The following is a 19,427-nucleotide window of genomic DNA, read 5'->3' as shown; positions in this document are numbered from 1 at the left end:
CATAACATCCCAAGAATGAATTTCACGAAGAATAAAAGGAAAATCATCTTAAGCTTTAGCCAAAAACCAGGCGACACAACACGCAGAGGGGGAAACACAAAAGCCATACAAATCAAGGTCATGACTCGTATTAAGACAATCACCCCCAAACAATAACACAGTGGAGTTGAAAGCAGCGTTGATGCAAAAGTTAACTCACTTCTCTGTGGACAGAGCTGTGAGAAAAATGAGAATTGTCCTACAGGGAAAAGAAAAATGCTGTAAACAAGCAGCACATACAAAAAGGGTTTTTGTGGTCAGAAGTTTGCCTGCTCTTCTGCTCTACAAGGTGACTGAATGCAAAAACACGTGTAAAATTACCCAGAAGGCAAGGCATGCAGGCCAGGGCCCTCAAAGCCACAACGCTGCCGTGAGGGTATGGACTCATGTACTCTTCCAATGCTCATCTCGTCAGGATCTGAGCAAACGCACTCGTTCTCATGCTACCCACGTGCTTCCCTGCAAACACTGCCTTGTCTGGATGACACTACTCCAAGTTCGCTTCCTTTGCGGCATGTAAAGCCCCATCGTGCCAACCACACCCGGTGAGAACTTGGAACTGTCACCAGGGTGGCAGAGTTTCTCAGCTCCTACAAACTCCATCATCTTTAGGGACTATGAATACAGCATTTAAAAGGAAGGTGTGTCCTCCTCTGATTCCTAATTGCCAGTCAGGATTGCTACAGGCACTGGATGCGCCAGTAAGCATTGGCCACCACTCAATTCCAGCTACCGAGAGCAAATCCACTCTCTGGAATACTCTGGGATAACAAAACAGGCGGAACAAACAACTCACCGTTACGTGTGACGTGGCCCAGACCTCTTGAGCAGCCTGTTCATTGTCCAACGCAGACACAGATTTACCCCATGGATTAAGAACCCTTTAGGGAGGCAAGGACCCTGTTCTAACAGGCAGCCTTCACACATCCAGGTATCCAACTCCCCACGAGGCTCTGCTGCCGCTTGTGACGCAGAGGTGAAGCAAACCTGCAGGTTTTAGAGGCCACGGAAAGTGGAAGCAGCCAGGATAAGGAGAGGGGAGTAAACATAATTTACTTCTGTGTAAACATGCCTGGGTGCAACATGAGCCACACCTGGATAAACCACCACACTTCCATTACGTGGACGTCCCAAGTCCCAGGCAATTAAGCACAAGAGTAAGCAGCAAATTCCAGTGAGAAGCAGATATGGGAATATCAGCTCCCTGGTTTTCCTCTCATTAACAGGAACCACTCTTTCTCTTAAAAACAAAAACCCAACACACACAACCTGTGCAGATTCAGGCAAAAGTATGCAGTACTGAACAAAACTAAAGCAGAATACTGTAAAGGGATGGAAGGAAAGACATGAGACTCAACCCCCAAACACTGAGGTTTATAAGCAAATCTGCTTTTTCTCTTTTAAGACTAGAAAACGTACAACTCCACTCCATAAGCAAGTGTGCACCGAGCTCATTTCTTGAAGATACCACCAGATAAACTGAGAAAGCTTTTGCATTAAGTTGTTTCTTCGGACATGAATACAGTTTGCAATACACCATTTAAACACCAATATCCATGTGCATGCATTAAAAATATATGCATGTACACATTAAAACATTTAACAAAGACCACAGGTTCCCCAGGCAGTGAGCATCAGAGATAACAAAAATACATTAAAAAGGTAAATTCTATACCTGCCTTTGTTAAATACAGACTTTTGAGGTTGCCTCCCTTCGTTTTCCCACAAATTCACATGATCCCCAGTGAAGCAGGACATGGGAAGGCAGGCGCACCGACTGGATTATCCCAGAACCAAAGGAAAGCACCTTAAAAATTCAAACTAAGCTGTTTTTTAAAACGTCTTTTCCATCCTTCTCAGGTGCACGAGCTGGGAAAGGGAAGGATGTTACAAGTGGAGTTTTATTTCAGTTTGCTGCACTCCCCAAACGCACGCCTCCAACATAAAGGCCTACTATAACAGTACTGACATTTCAAACCATCCGTCACCCCACCGAACAGCCCGTCTCCTTTAAAATGGTGATCCCAAACAACTTCCACATGGGACATCCATCCCATCAGGCACAACAATAAGCAAAGACGATCACGTAGTGTTCTGACACTCCCTTATAACTCACCTGGGCACCATGTAAGGGAGTTACATTTTCAAGAAGGACCACGTTCTGTGGGAGCATGATCAAGGGGTCACTCACAGCTTTGCAAGTAGTGTCATCTGTTTTGTACCCCTTCCTCAGCTCAGTTCCGTCCATCGCATACAGATATTTCACGCTACCAGACAGGAGTGTGCCTTCCTCTGAAAAACACTTAATGCAAAGCATGACTTGTTTTGGGAGATGCCAGCAGGACTTATAAACACAATTTTGTGTCTCTTCTTTGGTTAAGAGGAAAGAAAAGATGACGTTTTTCCCTTTTTGACAGCTAAAGGTGCTTCTGCCAGACTTGAATCATAACTGAACAGCACTGCCAGAAAGGAAAAGCAGTGCCACAGGAGCGCATGGCACACACCTTTTAGAATCACCTACTGCAATGACAACCACAATGAAAAAAGGAAATCCATTTCATCTTAAACTCTTTGGCAAATGTTTACTGTTTGCCAACACTGTAATTGGAAGTTCGATCCATTCACTCCAATCTGTTCTGGCATCCTCCCTAACTGAAAAGTGACATGAGAAACAAGCTACGGTCTAAACAGAGAGTTTGCCTTATAAAGTGGTGCTGAGCCAAGTGTCTGATGGGCGTTACAGCCATACAGGTAACGAAGGAAAGGAACTTGTGACACGTTGGCGATGTCAAATATTAATGCTGATTCCGCTTTATACACTGTTCTGAACAGACTGCAATCAACCTAAAATTGAGGTATAAATATACACAACTATGTACAAGTACGCATACAGGAAAATATGTTTGCATTTGTTACATCAGTAACCTTAAAAATACTGCAAAGTTGATCTCTACGTCGGTGATTTGTTTGCTAATTCACTGCAGTAATGAAGCCAATGTCTTCAGCCAGAGAGGACCACAACGGAATAGTAAAACGCAAAACGAAAAGCTTCTTCCTCTCGCTTCTTCACCACAACGGACACCGGACTGTTCTGAGTGGCTGTATCGTGGGAAGAAGGTTGATCACAGCTTTGAAACGCATCCTCAGAGGAAAACAAGCAGGAAATCAAAGCAGAGCCTCAGCTGCATCTTTCTTTTCGCTGAATGGTCTTAATTTATGTACACATACATGTGTGTGCATCTATGTAGAAAATAAAGTTGAAATCGGTTCAGTATAAATACATCTAACCCAGTAATTCTGCCGCTGTGAAGGTAACCACGGGTACAGCTCTCTTTAAACAATGTCTGTGCAAAGAGGTCATTAAAAATCATCTGATCTTAAGTCTTGACATCATCCATTCCAGTCCTTGGCACAGTCTGGAAAACAAAAGAGAGAGTTGTTAAGGAATATGCACATTTCTCAGGATAACGTCAAAATTAATTCCATGGCACAAATTTAAATTTGTCCTAAGAACTCTGTAATTCTGCCCGAAGGAATCACTTCCAGCAACAATTCACTCTAAGCACAGCATTTCCTGGATCTTATCTACAGCTGAGAGGCTTCAGAGCCCAGCCCAGACGAAGTTTTCTCTAATTATGACACTTCTTAATAAACCAGAAGAGATTTTAGGTTACATTCCCACCCTTGTTAGGTGCAAACCATACAAAGTTTTATCACTGTGAGGCAAGACTGCAGAGTCCAGAGGAGGCCACAAGGATGATCTGAGGGCTGGAGAACCTCCCGTATGAGGGCAGGCTGAGAGAGTTGGGGTTGTTCAGCCTGGAGAAGAGAAGGCTCCGGGGAGACCTTATAGAGGCTCCTCTACCTGAAGGGGCTCCAGGAAAGCTGGGGAGGGACTTTTCACATGGACATGGGAGTGATAGGATGAGGAGGAATGGCTAGACATGAGGAAGAAATTCTTCACAATGAGGATGGGGAGGCCCTGGCCCAGGGTGCCCAGAGCAGTGGGGGCTGCCCCATCCCTGGAGGGGTTCCAGGCCAGGTTGGATGGGGCTTGGAGCCCCTGAGCCAGTGGGAGGTGTCCCTGCCCATTGCAGGGGTGGAACTGGATGGGCTCTGAGGTCCCTTCCAACCCAAACCATTTCATGATTCTATGATTTGAAGTGAATGCTGGTTTTGAGATCATCCTGATCAGTGTGTTCTGAGCCCCAAGATCTTTAAGTGCAAGATTATTACTGACAGGGGAGGAATACGTTTAAAACCAAACACAACGATAAAAGCACCAAAAAATTCAAAATCCCCTCCTACAACAGCTCTCACCCCTCTCCAGTTAGCGCACAGCACGCCTGAATGTGCCACTGGTGATCCTTAATTGAAGTCAGCTTCAGGAACTGAGATATTTCTGCTACCGTCATGCACTCTTTAACATCTTGCTTGTTAGCGAAGATCAGCAAACCCGCTTTTTTTAAGTCCTAGGGAAAAAGGAGACAAAAGAAGGTGATTACAAATCAGCTCTCAGAGGCAAAACATGTGATACCAAAGCAGAGAATCTTGAGCTCTGGCAAAAAGGCCTAAACTATAAAACCCTGCAGGCTGAACTGACCTGCAGCTTCAGAAAACCCTTTGATCCAGCAGACCCAATGTCCAGTTTTTGCCTCGGATGATCTGTAAAGCCATAGACCTGTTTTGTTGTGTTCCATGAAGATCAGAGGCAGTTGTACCTCACCCTGTGGGAGGGTACAGTAACACCACACACCTCAAACTCCCATTTAATTCTGGCCTCACAGCTCATCCCTGCCTGTGCATCCAAACCATGGCATCCTCCTGAACCCGGATTTGTACCCAGACATCACACTTCTCCGCGTGACCACATTGTTAGGACTGATTTTAGAACCACATCAGCAGTTCTCATGTGGCGCAGGAGTGTGTTATCCCACCAGAACTCCCAAGTCCCTGGTAGAACCTTGCCCAACCTGCAGCGTGTGTGCTGGCACCCGGCCTGGCGCCACGGCTCACCAGAGCCAGAAGCACACTCAGCCCTCTGCAAGGAAAATCCCATCAGTTAAGTCTGCCCTGACAGCACGAAGCAAGCTGCAGCAATGTTTTATTTAGAGGATACGCAGAATTTGTGGAAGATCATCACTTACACTGCTTTAGAATCAAAGGAGAGACATCTGCATGAACAAGCACGCTACAATAAACTTCTTTATAATGCCTATGCAATATTTAAACACCAGTACATTTAGAGAACAGCGACTTTAGAGGTGAGCTTATTTCATCTCAAACTGTTTGGAATTACACCAGTACAGGCACGTGTCATTGAAAATCTCACTCTCTGTAAGTTACAAGGGCTTCCCAGGGAGCCAAGACAACTCATTCACTTCAGTCAGGCATACTAATTTTTACAAGCAGTAAAATTAATTCCCAAACAATCTACCAGTCCAGAAAACAGCTGGAACTGACCTGGGCAACCCATTTTTGCCTTAACAGAAATTCAGTCGAGCTGGTTAGCACAAGTAGGAGGGTTTTCAAGGACTGCAAGGGACAGCTATTCTAAATGGCTTGTAGGGGTTTTACAAGAAAGCTGGAGAGGGACTTTTTACAAGGGCCTGGAGGGATAGGATGAGGAGGAATGGCTTTAAATTGGACGGGGGAAGATGACATTAGAAAGAAATTCTTCACGCTGAGGGTGGGGAGGCCCTGGCCCAGGTTGCCCAGAGCAGTGGTGGCTGCCCCATCCCTGGAGGGGTTCAAGGCCAGGTTGGATGGGGTTTGGAGACCCTGATCAGTGGGAAGGGGTGGAATTGGATGGGCTTTAAGGTCCTTTCCAACCCAAACCATTCTATGACTCTGTGAAATAAATACTGACTTTCATTTCAGCCCATATGTATTGTTGTTGCCTCCACACGTCACAGCATCTGGACAGTGAGCAGAATACACTGAAAACATCCTGTTGCAAAACAATGGGTGCATTTACTGTTAGATGGGTGCTTTCGGAGCACAGGAATAACCTCCCGACATGAAGGAAGGGCATTCATGCTGCTTGGAATTCCAGATTTCACTCATTTCAAATTCAGTCAATGACTTCCACACCTTCCCTTACAGATTAAGAAACAGAAGATGAAAGCTTTGTTTAGCAACTGCAACAGACTGAAGAACACAGCGCTGAAATTCCAATTCAGACCGCAGCAGGAGCAACGCCAACAGTCCCCCATAAACATCCCACCACAACCAACACCACCAAGCCTGCTTTATCATAATGTATTAAACACAGCTTTAATTTAAATGCCAAAAACCAGAAATTCAAGCCACTAGGCAAAGCACTTGTGTTTTCTCAAATGCTTTAGATTATCACCCAAAGGAAGGCCAGAGGCAATCTTTGCCCTTCCTGCAGTCAGCTACTACAGTGGCTGTAGTTAAATATAGATGTACTATTTTGGGATATAATGACATTAATTTTATGCAGATCTTTGTATTCTGACACTTAAATTTGGAAACTTGGTGTCCCCAGTGTCATCGCACACAAACTGATCCAGTTTGCATCAGATCTGCCTTACGAATCTCAGCAGTAGCCAGGCTTACAGAAACACATCTTCCACACAAATCAGGGCTCCAGATTAAATCCTTTGGGACATTCAGTTCATGCAGTGGGTGCTCCCTGGCTTACACCTCAGTCTAGTATTCACCAATCAGACCCAGGCAGCTCAGTTTGAGCCTGACACAGCGCTCAATTTTAGAGAGGGTCTTCACAAGTTAGCACATAATTCTCTCACTCTGTCAAGGTCGAGGGAGGTGATTCTGTCCCTTTATTCCTCTCTTGTGAGACCTCATCTGGAGTATCGTGTCCAGGTCTGGAATCCACAACATAAGAGGGATATGGAGCTGTTGGAATGGGTCCAGAGGAGGCTACAAAGAAGATCCGAAGGCTGGAGAACCTTCTGTACGAGGACAGGCTGAGAGAGTTGGGGTTGTTCAGCCTGGAGGAGAGAAGGCTCCAAGGAGACCTTCTAGTGACCTTCCAGTACCTGAAGGGGCTACAGGAAAGCTGGGGAGGGGCTGTGTATAGAGGCTTGTAGGGATAGGACGAGTGGGGATGGGTATAAACTGGAGAGGGGCACATTTAGACTAGACACAAGGAGAAAATTCTTCACGATAAGAGTCGTGAGGTACCGGAACAGGTTGCCCAGGGAAGCTGTGGCTGCCTCATCCCTGAAGGTGTTCAAGGCCAGGTTGGAAGGGGCCTTGAGCAGCCTGATCCAGTGGGAGGTGTCATTGCTCATGGCAGCGGGGTTGGAATTAGATGATCTTTAAGGTCCCTTCCAACTCAAATCATTCTATGATTCTAATTCCATGGACACATGGAATATCAGGTACTATAGCCACAGGCAGTCCATTTCTTCAGTTTGTAGTTCGTTGCTATAAGGCATGTTATTAAGGCTGTAACCGTTCCACTGTGGAAACAGAAAACATCCAGCAACCACAAAGCTATCAAAAACAGTAATTAAGTTGTTGGAGGAAAGGATGTACTTTTAGAACACTCTCATTCAGCTGTTAACATGGACTTAAGTAGAGAAAACACAGAACTCATTTATAGGTCCTACTTCTGTTTCACTGAAGCACTCAGAAGTTGAAAAGTTACTTTTGTGGGAGTTCTCTTCAGTAATTTGGTTTTAATTTCCAACTTTATTGGGAGCTTCACGAAAGAAAAAGCCTCTCACAGGAACAGGAGTGCCCCCGTACAGTGCCACCCGCAGCTGCGAAAATGTGACTGTTAACTTTGGCCCTGGGCTTCGCTGTAGGGCACCCTCTCCATTGCAGACAGCCTCCAGCTGGCAGGTGAGTGAGAAAGTTCACAAGCAGCGTGCGATCTGCTTCCTTGAACCCAGCTCTTACCCGCAAGAAATAGTAAAACATGAAAGAGACAAGGTCTACTCACCTCATGCGCTAACATTTTGTACAGTTCTTCTTTAGTCACGGAAATTCTCTCTCTGTCCGTGCTGTCCACAACAACTATCACAAACTTTAAAAAGCAAAAAGTTATTCGTCAGAGAAAGAACTCTATCCTTGTGGGGACACACTTGTCTGCAAAACAGATTACTGCTCCCATCATGTTATCCAGCCAGCCAGCAGGACTATCAGACATCATCTTGTTCCAGACACGCTTTTCCCAGGCAGAGTGGGATTACCTGCAGCACTGGGATGGTTTACAGCTCAGGTCATGGTTTGTTCACAAAGGCAGCTTTGACATCTTTTGACTTTCCATTTTCAAGTGCAAAATTTACATTGAAAGCAAGTGTTTCTCTACAATTTCCAATCTGCTTTTGTTCTTCACTTAAGATAACCGAGGCAGCACACAGATCCCTTGAATAATTTGTCACAGTTCAATTTGTATCAGCTTTCTCTCCTACTTCAAATACTAACAGGCACATAGATATTTGCAAGGGATGTAAAAACCCCATACCTCAAGCACACACATGCAGATACACTTCACAGCACTGCATAGGGAAGCACGGGAGAACAAGGTTAATATTTTGAGACCTGCAGAGGGCTGGAGCACCTCCCAGACAAGGAAAGGTAGGGTGCTCAGCCAGGAAAAGAGAAGGCTGCGGGGAGACCTTAGAGCAGCTTCCAGGGCTGAAAGGGGCTCCAGGAAAGCTGTGGAGGGGCTCTGGATCAAGGAGTGCAGGGACAGGATGAGGAGGAACGGTTTTAAGCTGAAAAGGGGAGACTGAGATGGACCTTAGGCAGAAATGTTTTGGTGATCAGGGGGGGAGGCCCTGGCCCAGGGTGCCCAGAGCAGTGGGGGCTGCCCCATCCCTGGAGGGGTTCCAGGCCAGGTTGGATGGGGTTTGGAGCCCCTGATCCAGTGGGAGGTGTCCCTGCCCATGGCAGGGAGTGAAACTGGATGGGCTTTGAGGTCCCTTCCCACCCAAACCATTCCATGATCCTATGATTATAAAAAAAAAAACCTTTTGCTTTAAAACCACATTTGATTACACACAGGAAGCCTTGACTTAAGTCATTATTTTAATCAAGCTTTGCCCATGAGCTGCCACTTCATCACTAAAGAGTTCTTAAAACTCTCAGGGGCGCTTAAATACATTGATCGTGGGACCTTGTAAGAGCTCCCACAGCCCTGGAGGAAAACCTTTGGGCTTCCAGCCTTACTCCCAAGCAGTCAGGGAGGTTTTGGAGCACCTGCATCAGAGACAGAGCAGTTACGGGCCCCAAGAGGGGACAGTGGTTACGCCAAGTGAAGCCTCTGTGCTCACCTCAGTGTTTGTATAGTAGGTGTTCCATGAAGAGCGGAGAGACTCCTGCCCTCCGATATCCCACATCAGAAAGCGCGTATTGTTAACCACGATCTCTTCCACGTTGCTCCCTATGGTGGGCGAGGTGTGCACCACTTCGTTCATGGAGCTGCAGGGGCAGGAGAGCAACTCAGTGAGAAACAGCAAGAACTGGCAACTTACCCACGTTACTGAGCATCTTCAGGCTCCAAACTGACCTAATTCCACAAAAGCTAAAGTCAATGGTTATTCCAGAGTAGAAAGCTTAGAGGGAGAATTACAGCAAATGCTCATTACGCAGCAAACAGAGACAGGTTTGATGATGGAAGGTGAATAAAAATAAATCAAAATACCATTAAAAAAGGACACAGTGAACTACATAATAATCAAATTGTAAAGCTTTGAGAGCATTCATGATTAAATAATTCAATCATAAAGCTGAAGGAATATTTGCTTCGGAAGCTGTTCTGAGCAGTCAGCTTTTCTTTTTCCAGGCTGATTCTAGCACGCATGGGAGAGCGCAGTTGTTTTGCCTCAAGAATGTGGCTAAAGCCACAAGATTTCAAAGGCTGCTGAAAAACAAGAACTCATCACCCAACTCCGCCAAATACACTGCATCTCACTCCTGGTCCTGCACAGGCTAAGAGCGTACTTCTTTCAATACTTGCTTCCTCCATGTCCAAACTCCCTTCTCTCCCTTCAGCACAGCCCAAGAACTACTTTTTACAGACAATATATGTTTCAAAACCACTGTGCAACTTTGTCATTAAGACAACCAGTTTCACATCAGTAGTGATAACGGAATGGATACTCTGGAAGCTCATGAAATCCAAATGATTTAAACTCTACTGCATGGGATATGCAAAAACAAATTAAAGGCAGCTTCAAGGAAATCACCAGCCCTTCTCAGAGACCCTCATTATCATAGAATCATGGAATGCTTTGGGTCAGAAGGCACCTCAAAACCCCTCCAGTCCCACCTGGGACACCTCCCACTGGCTCAGGGGCTCCAAGCCCCATCCAACCTGGCCTGGAACCCCTCCAGGGATGGGGCAGCCCCCACTGCTCTGGGCACCCTGGGCCAGGGCCTCCCCATCCTCATCGTGAAGAATTTCTTCCTCATGTCCAATCTAAATATTTCCCTTCCAATTTAAAGCCATTCCCCCTCGTCCTATCACCACAGGCCCTTGGAAAAAGTCCCTCCCCAGGGTACTTTTTTCTTCCAATAATCATGATGTATTTTTTCATTTTATATGAACACTTCTTGAAGTGTTGGCAGAACTTTCAGTTACGGTGACAACAATTTCAGACTTGTAACAGAGCTGGAATAGTTGTTGAAGAGGATACAGAGAACCGAGTAAATAAAGGGATGATGAGGTGTTCTGAGAAGGAATCCTGGTTATTAACCAGTGTCTTATCAGAGCATAACAAGAAACCTTCTCACCACAAACATTTGAAGGAGGTTATATAAAGGAAAGAGGATTAGAAGAACCATAAATTCAAGTTAAGGATAACAATGATAAGAAGATGCCTGTGCCTGATTTCACATTTAAGAAACAGGTTTTAGCAGAATTCTTTTAGGGCTTGGTAGAGATGTATCATGAATGCCCTTTCAGTGGCTGAACTTGCAGCCTTTCACATTTGAGCTGTGTTTTTCCCTCCTCCCCACGCAAACAAGGTGCGTATGAAGCTTAACAGCATTTTTAGGTGCCTGATCACAAAATCCTACCAGTACACGAGGGGAAGGAGATCAGAGTAGGAGAGCAGGAAGAAATGAAGTGCCCGTGGAGCTGCCACAATCCAACAGAGGAATCACTACTCCAATGCCTAGTGTGACCCTCCAGGACATCAAAGTAACAGCCAGCACGCCAACCAACACTACCTGTCCTGCCAGTTACCCGTCCATCTCTTATTCAAAGAGTTAAATGTATTGATGCTCAGAATACTTATCTCCCACAATGAAATGATCAGGGAAAATAAATGCAAAGGGGAAAGACAGAGGGAAGGTTTAAGGAGCCGTCAAGCAGGAGGAACAGAGAACTACGGGAAACAAGGGAAGGGGAGTACAAGCAGAGAGAAGGGGAAGTCCTGTGAGCTAAAACGGGTATTAAGGAAAAGGAGGCCCACAGAGACCCAGCGTACAAAAGAGAAAAGAAAACACTGAGACAGCAGAAATAATATGATGAGAAGAATCTTGAGACATTTGTGGAGGAAGTGGAAAGACTCAAGCGGCATTAAAAAGTACCGAGGACGGCCCTCGGCTGCAGCAGATACCAGTTCTAAAAACATATTCTTCATTCTATTTATGCTTTTTACAATCTCTCACTCTTGATTTAAATAGCGACAACCACCTTCATCTTTTCACTTTCTCTGCAGAGCTTGCTAGGGCAAGAGTGGCTGCAAATGCTGCACGAGTTTCACACCTCAGAAAGGCAAAAGCAGAGCATAATTTGACAAAACCCATATATTTTAAGAAAGCATATTTTTTCGTGTAAGATTGGACCAGCATGGCTGTGTCCATATCACCTAACAGGAATTATACAGGAATATCAGACTATTTCATGTGAGAAATCATCAGTCTATCACAAACAGACCTTGAGCGGTCTGTCCAACCTCAGAGCTCCCGAGTCTGTGGACAAATTTGTACTCTGTATCAAAACGCAGTTGAGGACCAGAGATATGGAGCTCACACAAGTTTCACGTAAGCCAGCAGCAAAGTTAGTGCCCAACACACACGAGTCAGTGCTGTTACCCAAGGTGGAAGCTGCACAACAGTTACCAACGCTGGTGGCTCCCAGAAAGCCCTGGCCAGGCAGCACGGGTGGCCACCAGCCGCAAAGCTGTCTCGTCCTGTGTTCAACCAGCACTCAGCCGTCCGCCTTCATCCTGTGCCACAAAAGTCATGGAAGTACATCTTGGTATGCAGGACACGAGTCGTGGCAGGGAGAGGTCAGGCTCCGGCGCCTTGCTACTCACAGAACAACTTGTTTAGTATTTAGGCGCTGCGGCACGGATCCATTCAGCAGCGTTGTCCTGTGGCTAACCCTCAGTACAATCATACTTTACGGAGCTGGCAAACAGCCTGCCCGGTGACACCACAGGCCGTTGTGATTAAGTGGTAATAGCAGTGTAATCTGATAAATAAAAGCTCTGGACAGAACCTCATTCATATCCCAGGCAAAATACAGACCTTTTCAAACTCTAAACACACACTTTGACCTACTGCCACCTACACTGTTTAGTTTAATGCTCTCAAAGTGAAAACTAGCAGGGAAAGCAGCAACAACAAGACAGAGTTATGTATACAAAGCACACCTCGAAGTAAGTGAAACATCACCAGAGGCTGATACTTACAATTGATAGAGAATGGTCGTTTTCCCTGCATTATCCAAACCGACAATGATTACTTTGTGCTCTGAAATAAAAACATGACTAGTCAGTCACATCATTAACTACGCAATCATGATAACAGCTGTTATGAAACAAGGCCAGTGTTGCATTTTTGACCGATTTCCTAAGCAGGCGCTGCTGAACTTCAGGGACCACACTTCATGGGCCGTACCCAACGGTTCCATTTGCCTGTGGAGGCATACGAACCAGTGTACTGTTCCGAGAAGGTAAGCAGCTGTCGGGTTTTCTGGTGCATCTAAAGGAAGAATTTCTGACACATTACATGCAGATTTTTTCCTTCTCTAAACTCTAATTCTGTGCTGGAATCCTTTCCCAAGCTTCTTGTTGCAGTTTTGTGCTGCGTCAGCCTATACTCCACATTCCCCAGAGCTACAGCAGCTCTCCAGAACACATGCTCACATGTTAAATGTTCATTTCCAAAGACGTACTGTCATTAACCTGTAACATCTCAACCCCTTTAACAAGAATTGTTAAAAAAACCCAGCAGCACCAATCTGCGCTGCAAGCAGGGTGACCCACCTGTCTCCCTCAGTGTCCTCTTTTCCTTCCAGCAGGTTTGGAACCTGGAGAACAGATCTGCCTATAAATATTTACAGTGTGCATCCACCCAGTCCAGTTTTAGATGAACCAATGAGTACTACACAAAACTGCTCTGACACATACGCGAACATGTTGTGGACGTCAACGCCAGAAGAGATTACTGTTTCTGTTTAGCACTTTCTTTCCTATACATCACAAAACTGAATCTGAATTCTACAGCTGCTGTAGTCAAGCACATTCTGATTTCCAGGACGAGTGCGCACTGCCTGCTCTCAGCTACTCTGCACAACATCAACTCACATAAGCAACCCTGGCCTCAACAGAACTACTCATGTCAATAACAGCTTTGTGAGAAGGGGCTTTCTTCACCCCTCCTCAGTGGTCCAAGAGGGCAAGAAAAAGCCATATGAATCATCAAATCACAAAATTATTTGAGTTGGAAGTGACCTTAAAGTCCATCCAGTCCCACCCCTGCCATGGGCAGGGACACCTCCCACTGGATCAGGGACTCCAAGCCCCATCCAACCTGGCCTGGAAACACCTGAACCCCACCTGAACAGCAAAACATTTCTGCCTAAGATCTCATCTCAATCTCCTTCTTTCAGCTTCAAACTGTTCCCCCTCATCCTGTCCCTCACCAAGATCCCCTTCCCAGCTTTCCTGGAGCCCCTTTTCAGTACTGGGAGGTGGCTCCAAGTTCTCCCCAAAGCTTTCTTGGAGTCCCAAGAGATGGATACTTTCTACCAGCAAAGTACAGTCACATTCATTTATCACAGAGGAGAGAGGGAGGGGAGAGGGGTCAGGTAAGTGGGGTTTCATGGTCTTGGTTTTATCAATATTGTGTGGTTTTGCAGAGTTGTCTCACACGCCATGAAACAGAACTTCCAGCTTTAATAACTTTGCAGAACTGCACAATATTGTAAAAATATCCGCTTACCTGACCCCACACAACTAGGAACTTTTGTTTCTGGGGTGGCGGTGCCAGCATAGTGGATGTTAGAGAATCAGCTGGAAGAGGAGATCTGAGGAGGGGCTGGACGCTACAAGACAAAAATATTGGGTTGTACTTGCACTAAGCGTTACCGGGCACAAAACTGGGATATCGACGTGCGTTTGTCAGCGCGCTCACCTTCATTAAAATTGAATTTAAAACACCGTATAAACACAGAGAGTATCAGGTAAAATTAAAACTCTCATTAAAACCTTACTGTGAGGAGACACCTGTCAGACAACTGATGTAATGTTTACTCCACAAATGAGCAATTTTTGGCCAGATATGGTGGTTTATCACTCAAACTCAGGAATAAAGTATGCCCTGAAGATGACACGATGAGCCTACACGCCACAGCGCAACACAGCCCTCTTCTTTAACATCCACCTTCCAGGAAACCAGCTACCCAGGGACTCAGAGCAGGGAAACAAAGAGTTAAACCCCCACCAAAAAAGGATAAGCCACTCAAAAAAGGAGTAACCTGCCCAAGAAGGGTATTACCCCCATAAAACAGGGGAAACCCCCCTGAAAAAAGGGGGTGATCCCCTTGAAAAAGGGGAGAAGTCCCCCCAAAAAGGGTTAAAAAGTCCAAAAAAGAACAGCCCGAAAGATTTGGTAATCCGGTCAAAAAAGGGAGTAACCTCCTCAAAAAAGGGGGAAAATCCTTGAAAAAAGGGGGGAATCTCCCCCAAAAAGGGGGAAACCCCATGACATAGGTGGGAACCCCTCCAAAAAAGTAGAAACACTTCCAAAGAGAAGGACAACCTACCTCTCCACCCTCCAAAAAGGGATTAACCCCTCAGAAAAAGGGATTAACTGCAGAAAGAGGGGTCCCTCCCAAAAACAAAGTAGGAAACACACACACACACTCCAAAAAAGGTTTAAAACCCTTAAAGGGGGAAACTTCCTTGAAAACGGGGGACAGCCCCCAAAAAAGGAGGTTAACTCCAGGAAATGAGTGCCCCCCCCCAAAAAAGGGACTAACCACCCCCAAAATGACATAACCCGTCTGGAAAAAGAGGTAATCCCTCTGAATAAGGCGTTAAAATCCTAAAAAAAAGGGTAAACTCCCCCAAAAAAGGGGGAAAACTCACAGGAAAGGGTGTTATCCCCATGAAACAAGAGGGAACCCCTCCAAAAAAGGGGTTAACCTTCCCCAAAGAGGACAACCCTGCAAAAAAGAGGGGGAAACTCTGAAAAAGGGCATAACTGCCTCAAAATGGGGGGTAATCTCCCTGAAAAAAGGTGATTACACCCCTAAAAAAAGGGCTAAAACTCACAAGAAAGGCAGTAGCCTTCCCTAAAAAGGATTAACCCCCTGAATAAAAGGGTTACTTCCCCGAAAAAAGGGGTTACAAGCCCCAAATGGGGAAAAGCCACCCAAAAAAAGGGGTGTTTCAGGGGCCCTCTGAAAAAGGGATTAACACCCCCCCAAAAGGGATTAACACCCCCCAAAAAAAGAGGTAACCCCTCTGAAAAAGGGATTAGAGCCCCCTGCAAAAAGGTATCCCCTCTGAAAAAGAGATTAGAGCCCTGAAAAACGGGCCGTCATTCGCTGCTAAAAAAGAGGGAAAGCCCTTAGAATACAGGGGTAACCCTCCTGAAAAATGGGTGAAACCCCCAAAATAGGCATTAAAACCCCAAAAAAGGGATTAAAATCCTGCAAAAAAGAGAGAAAGCTCTAGGAAAACCAGGAGACCTCTCTGAACAAGGAGGTAACTCCCCAGAAGAGAGGGTGAAATGCCCTAAAAAGGGGTAAAAAAGGGTATAATCTGGGAAAAGGAGGTGAATTCTCCGAAAGAGAGGATCACACACAAACCCCCAAAAAAGAGGGAAATCCCCAAGAAAAGAGGGAGACCTCTCAGAACACAGCGGTAACTCCCCCGAAAAAGGGGGCGAAATTGCAAAAAAAGGAGTGAAATCCCCCAAATAAGCCCACCCCCCCCCCGAAAAAGAGGGAAACCCCCCAAGAAAAGCAGGAAACCTCTCAGAACAAGGGGTTAACTCCCCCAAAAAGGGGGTGAAATCCCTCGAAAAAGGGGGTGAAATCCCTCGAAAAAGGGGGTGAAGTCCTCAGGAAATGAGGGAGACCTCTCAGAACAAGGAGGTAACTCCCCCGAAAAAGGGGGTGAAAACCCGAAAAAAGGGGGTGACATTCCCCAAAACAGGTGGAATCCCCCCCCCCAAAAGGAGTGAAACGTCCCAAAAAGCGGTGCCATCCCCCCAAAAGGGGGTGAAATCCCCGAAAAAGAGGGAAACACTCAGGAAACGAGGGGGACCTCTCAGAACAAGGAGTCAGCTCCCCCGAAAATGGTGTGAAATAACACCAAAAGGGGTGAAATCTCCCAAAAAGGCGTGAAATGCCACAAAAGGTGTGAATTCTCCCCAATAAGCGGGTGGAATTCCTCAATAAGAAGGTGAAATCTCCCCAAAAGGGGTGAAATCCCCGCAATAAGGGGGTGAAGTCCACCCAAAAGGCGTGAAACCCCCCAACAAGGGGGTGAAATCTCCCCGAAAGGCGCGAAATCCCCCTAACAAGGGGGTGAAATCCCCTCCGTACGGGTCCCCCCCGGTGCCCGCGGCTCCCGTCGCCCCCGCCCTCACCCTGGTGGCTGAAGAGCCTCCATATCCTGCTGAAGAGGATCCCCATGCTCGGCGGGGCCGCCCCTCGGTGCCCGTGCGCTGCGGCTCGGGGCTCAGGGCCCGGCGCGGCTGCGGGCCCGGCGCGCGGGGGGGGGCGCGGGCATGGCCGGGAGATGCCGCCCGGCGCGCGGGCAGCGCGTCACGAGGGGGGCGGGGCCGAGGGGGCGGGAGGGGGCGGAACCCGCGGAGCGGAGCCGCCCGGCTGAGGGCTCGGCCCGGAGCGACCTCCGGCAGCTGAGGAGGGGGCGTGGGTCGGAGAGGCGCGGGGCGGTTCGGGATGGAAGGGGCCACACAGCCCATCCAGTGCCACCCCATGGACACCTCCCACTGGCTCAGGGGCTCCATCCAACCTGGCCTGGAACCCCTCCAGGGATGGGGCAGCCCCCACTGCTCTGGGCACCCTGGGCCAGGGCCTCCCCTCTGCCTTAAGATCTCATCCAAACCTGCTCTTTTTCAGCTTAAAACAGTTCCCCCCACAATCCTGTCTCTGCCCTCCCTGATCCAGAGCCCCTCCCCAGCTCTCCTGGAGCCCCTTTCAGCACTGGAAGCTGCTCTAAGGTCTCCCCACAGCCTTCTCTTCTCCAGGCTGAACAACCCCAGCTCTCTCACTCTGCCCTCATAGCAGAGGTTCTCCAGCCCTCGGATCATCTCCGTGGCCTCCTCTGGACTCGCTCCAACAGCTCTATGTCCTCCCTGTGCTGAGGACTCCAGAACTGGACACAGGGCTCCAGGTGGGTCTCACAGAGTGGAGCAGAGGGGCAGAATCCCCTCCCTCCCTGCTGGTCCCTCTGTTCTGGATGCAGCCCAGGACATGGGTGGTTTCTGGGCTGCAGGTGCTCATTGCCAGCTCATGTTGAGCTTCTCATCCCCCATCACCCCCAAGTCCTTCTCCTCTGGGCTGCTCTCAATCTCTTAATCCCACACCCTCTATTGAGACTGAGTGTTGCCCCAGCCCAGGCGCAGGACCTTGCCCTTGGCCTTGTTGAACCTCATGAGGTTTTTCACAAGTTCACTTCTCCAGCTTGTCAAGGTCTCTCTGGATGGCATTCTGTCCCTCTGAGGTGTCAACCTCACCGCTCAGCTTAGTGTCATCCACAAACTTGCTGAGCGTGCACTCGATCTTACCATCATCTGTGTCATTGATGAAAATATTGAACAGCACCGGTCATTTAGTTCTGTTTAAAGCAGCCGGGCAGCCTAGAGATCAATTTCCCTGACCAAACCAGCATTTGACACCTCAAGGATCTACTAAAAGTTTTGGCCCCTCAGTACAACAAAGACTCTGAGGGGCTGGAACGTTCCAGAAAAAGGGAACAGAGCTGGTGATGTGTCCGGAGCCCAGAGGCTCTGGGAGCGGCTGAGGGCCCTGGGGCTGTTCAATCTGGAGAAGAGGAGGCTGAGGGGAGACCTCATCACTCTCTGCAGCTCCGTGAAAGGAGGTTGTGGGGAGGTGGGTGCTGAGCTCTGCTCCTAAGTAAGAAGCAACAGGACAAGAGGAAATGGCCTCAGGTTGTGCCAGGGGAGGGTTAGATTGGATATAAGGAAAAATTTCTTCACTGACAGAGTGGTGAAGCCCTGGCAGAGGCTGCCCAGGGCAGGGGGGGGAGTCCCCATCCCTGGAGGGATCCAAAAACCGTGTAGACGTGGCACTTCAGGACACGGTTTAGCATGCACAGTGGGCTTGGACTGGATGAGCTTAGAGGTCTTTTTCACCCTTAATGATTCTGTGATTATCATCATGGTGGTCATGCTTTACACCTTTTCCAGCATTAACAATAATGATGCAATCATTATTGTTACCCCTTACCGAATATGGTAGGAAAAAACACAGCCCAGGCACCTTCCGGCCAGACTGTGAAACCTTTGCTTGCCGAATCCGCACTGGCAGCCCGTGAACAAAAAGTGTTTCTTAATATGAAGGCTGTTTGCCCTTCATAGTTTCGGTCTGCTGTTTTATTGCTAGCTTTTAACCTCAAACACGACAATCGGCATGACTTTGGAAAAACAGTGACTCTTTATCACATGTAAGTGCAAAGCACCAATGTCCTTTGATATTGTTCAACTGCAGGGCTTACCAAGATTCCTGCATCCCGCTGAGGACAAGCAGGGAAGTTTGCTAGCCGAGTGCCGTGGCTTTGGAGAAGGTGGTCAGGAAGGCGAAAGGGAAGTTGAGTTGTAAAGCAGGAACTGTCGGCTCCAGTGTCCGAGCTGCAGGAGCTGGCACGGTGTGTGGCTGGTGGGCGAACGAAGCTGCTCCTCCAATGGGATGCCCTTTCCACAAGTTCAGCATTTGGTCTGTGATGGAATGAATAATTTACCAATCAACAGCTCTCCCTCTTTCTGCCGTGCCTCGGCTGAGAATTGCAGTGGTGTACAATTCATCTCCTGTCGCGGTTCTCCTGGTGCAAACACAGAGGGAGTCTGCAATCCATGGGCTCGTTCCAGGGTTAGATAAGGTAGCAGAATTCAAGTAAACAGTTTAGTTTCTAAATAGAAGTGTGTTGAGATTTTCT

At 47.4% G+C, this 19,427-nt stretch overlaps 1 protein-coding gene across 1 annotated transcript; it reads right to left on the bottom strand.

Moving 5' to 3' along the window:
• Positions 1 to 2,827: 2,827 nt before the first annotated feature.
• Positions 2,828 to 17,050, bottom strand: ARL5A (ADP ribosylation factor like GTPase 5A). The gene is made up of 6 exons (XM_009557426.2): positions 16,876 to 17,050; positions 12,684 to 12,744; positions 9,312 to 9,459; positions 7,976 to 8,059; positions 4,360 to 4,511; positions 2,828 to 3,455 (listed from the first exon to the last, which is right to left on the bottom strand). The coding sequence occupies exons 1-6, from the start codon at positions 16,919 to 16,921 to the stop codon at positions 3,407 to 3,409; spliced, it is 540 nt and encodes a 179-aa protein (XP_009555721.2). The 5' UTR covers positions 16,922 to 17,050; the 3' UTR covers positions 2,828 to 3,406.
• Between the last annotated feature and the right edge of the window lie 2,377 nt (positions 17,051 to 19,427).

Source organism: Cuculus canorus, chromosome 6, assembly GCF_017976375.1.
Source record: "Cuculus canorus isolate bCucCan1 chromosome 6, bCucCan1.pri, whole genome shotgun sequence".
In the NCBI taxonomy this organism is placed as follows: domain Eukaryota; kingdom Metazoa; phylum Chordata; class Aves; order Cuculiformes; family Cuculidae; genus Cuculus; species Cuculus canorus.
This window is presented reverse-complemented; position numbering and strand designations above follow the sequence as displayed.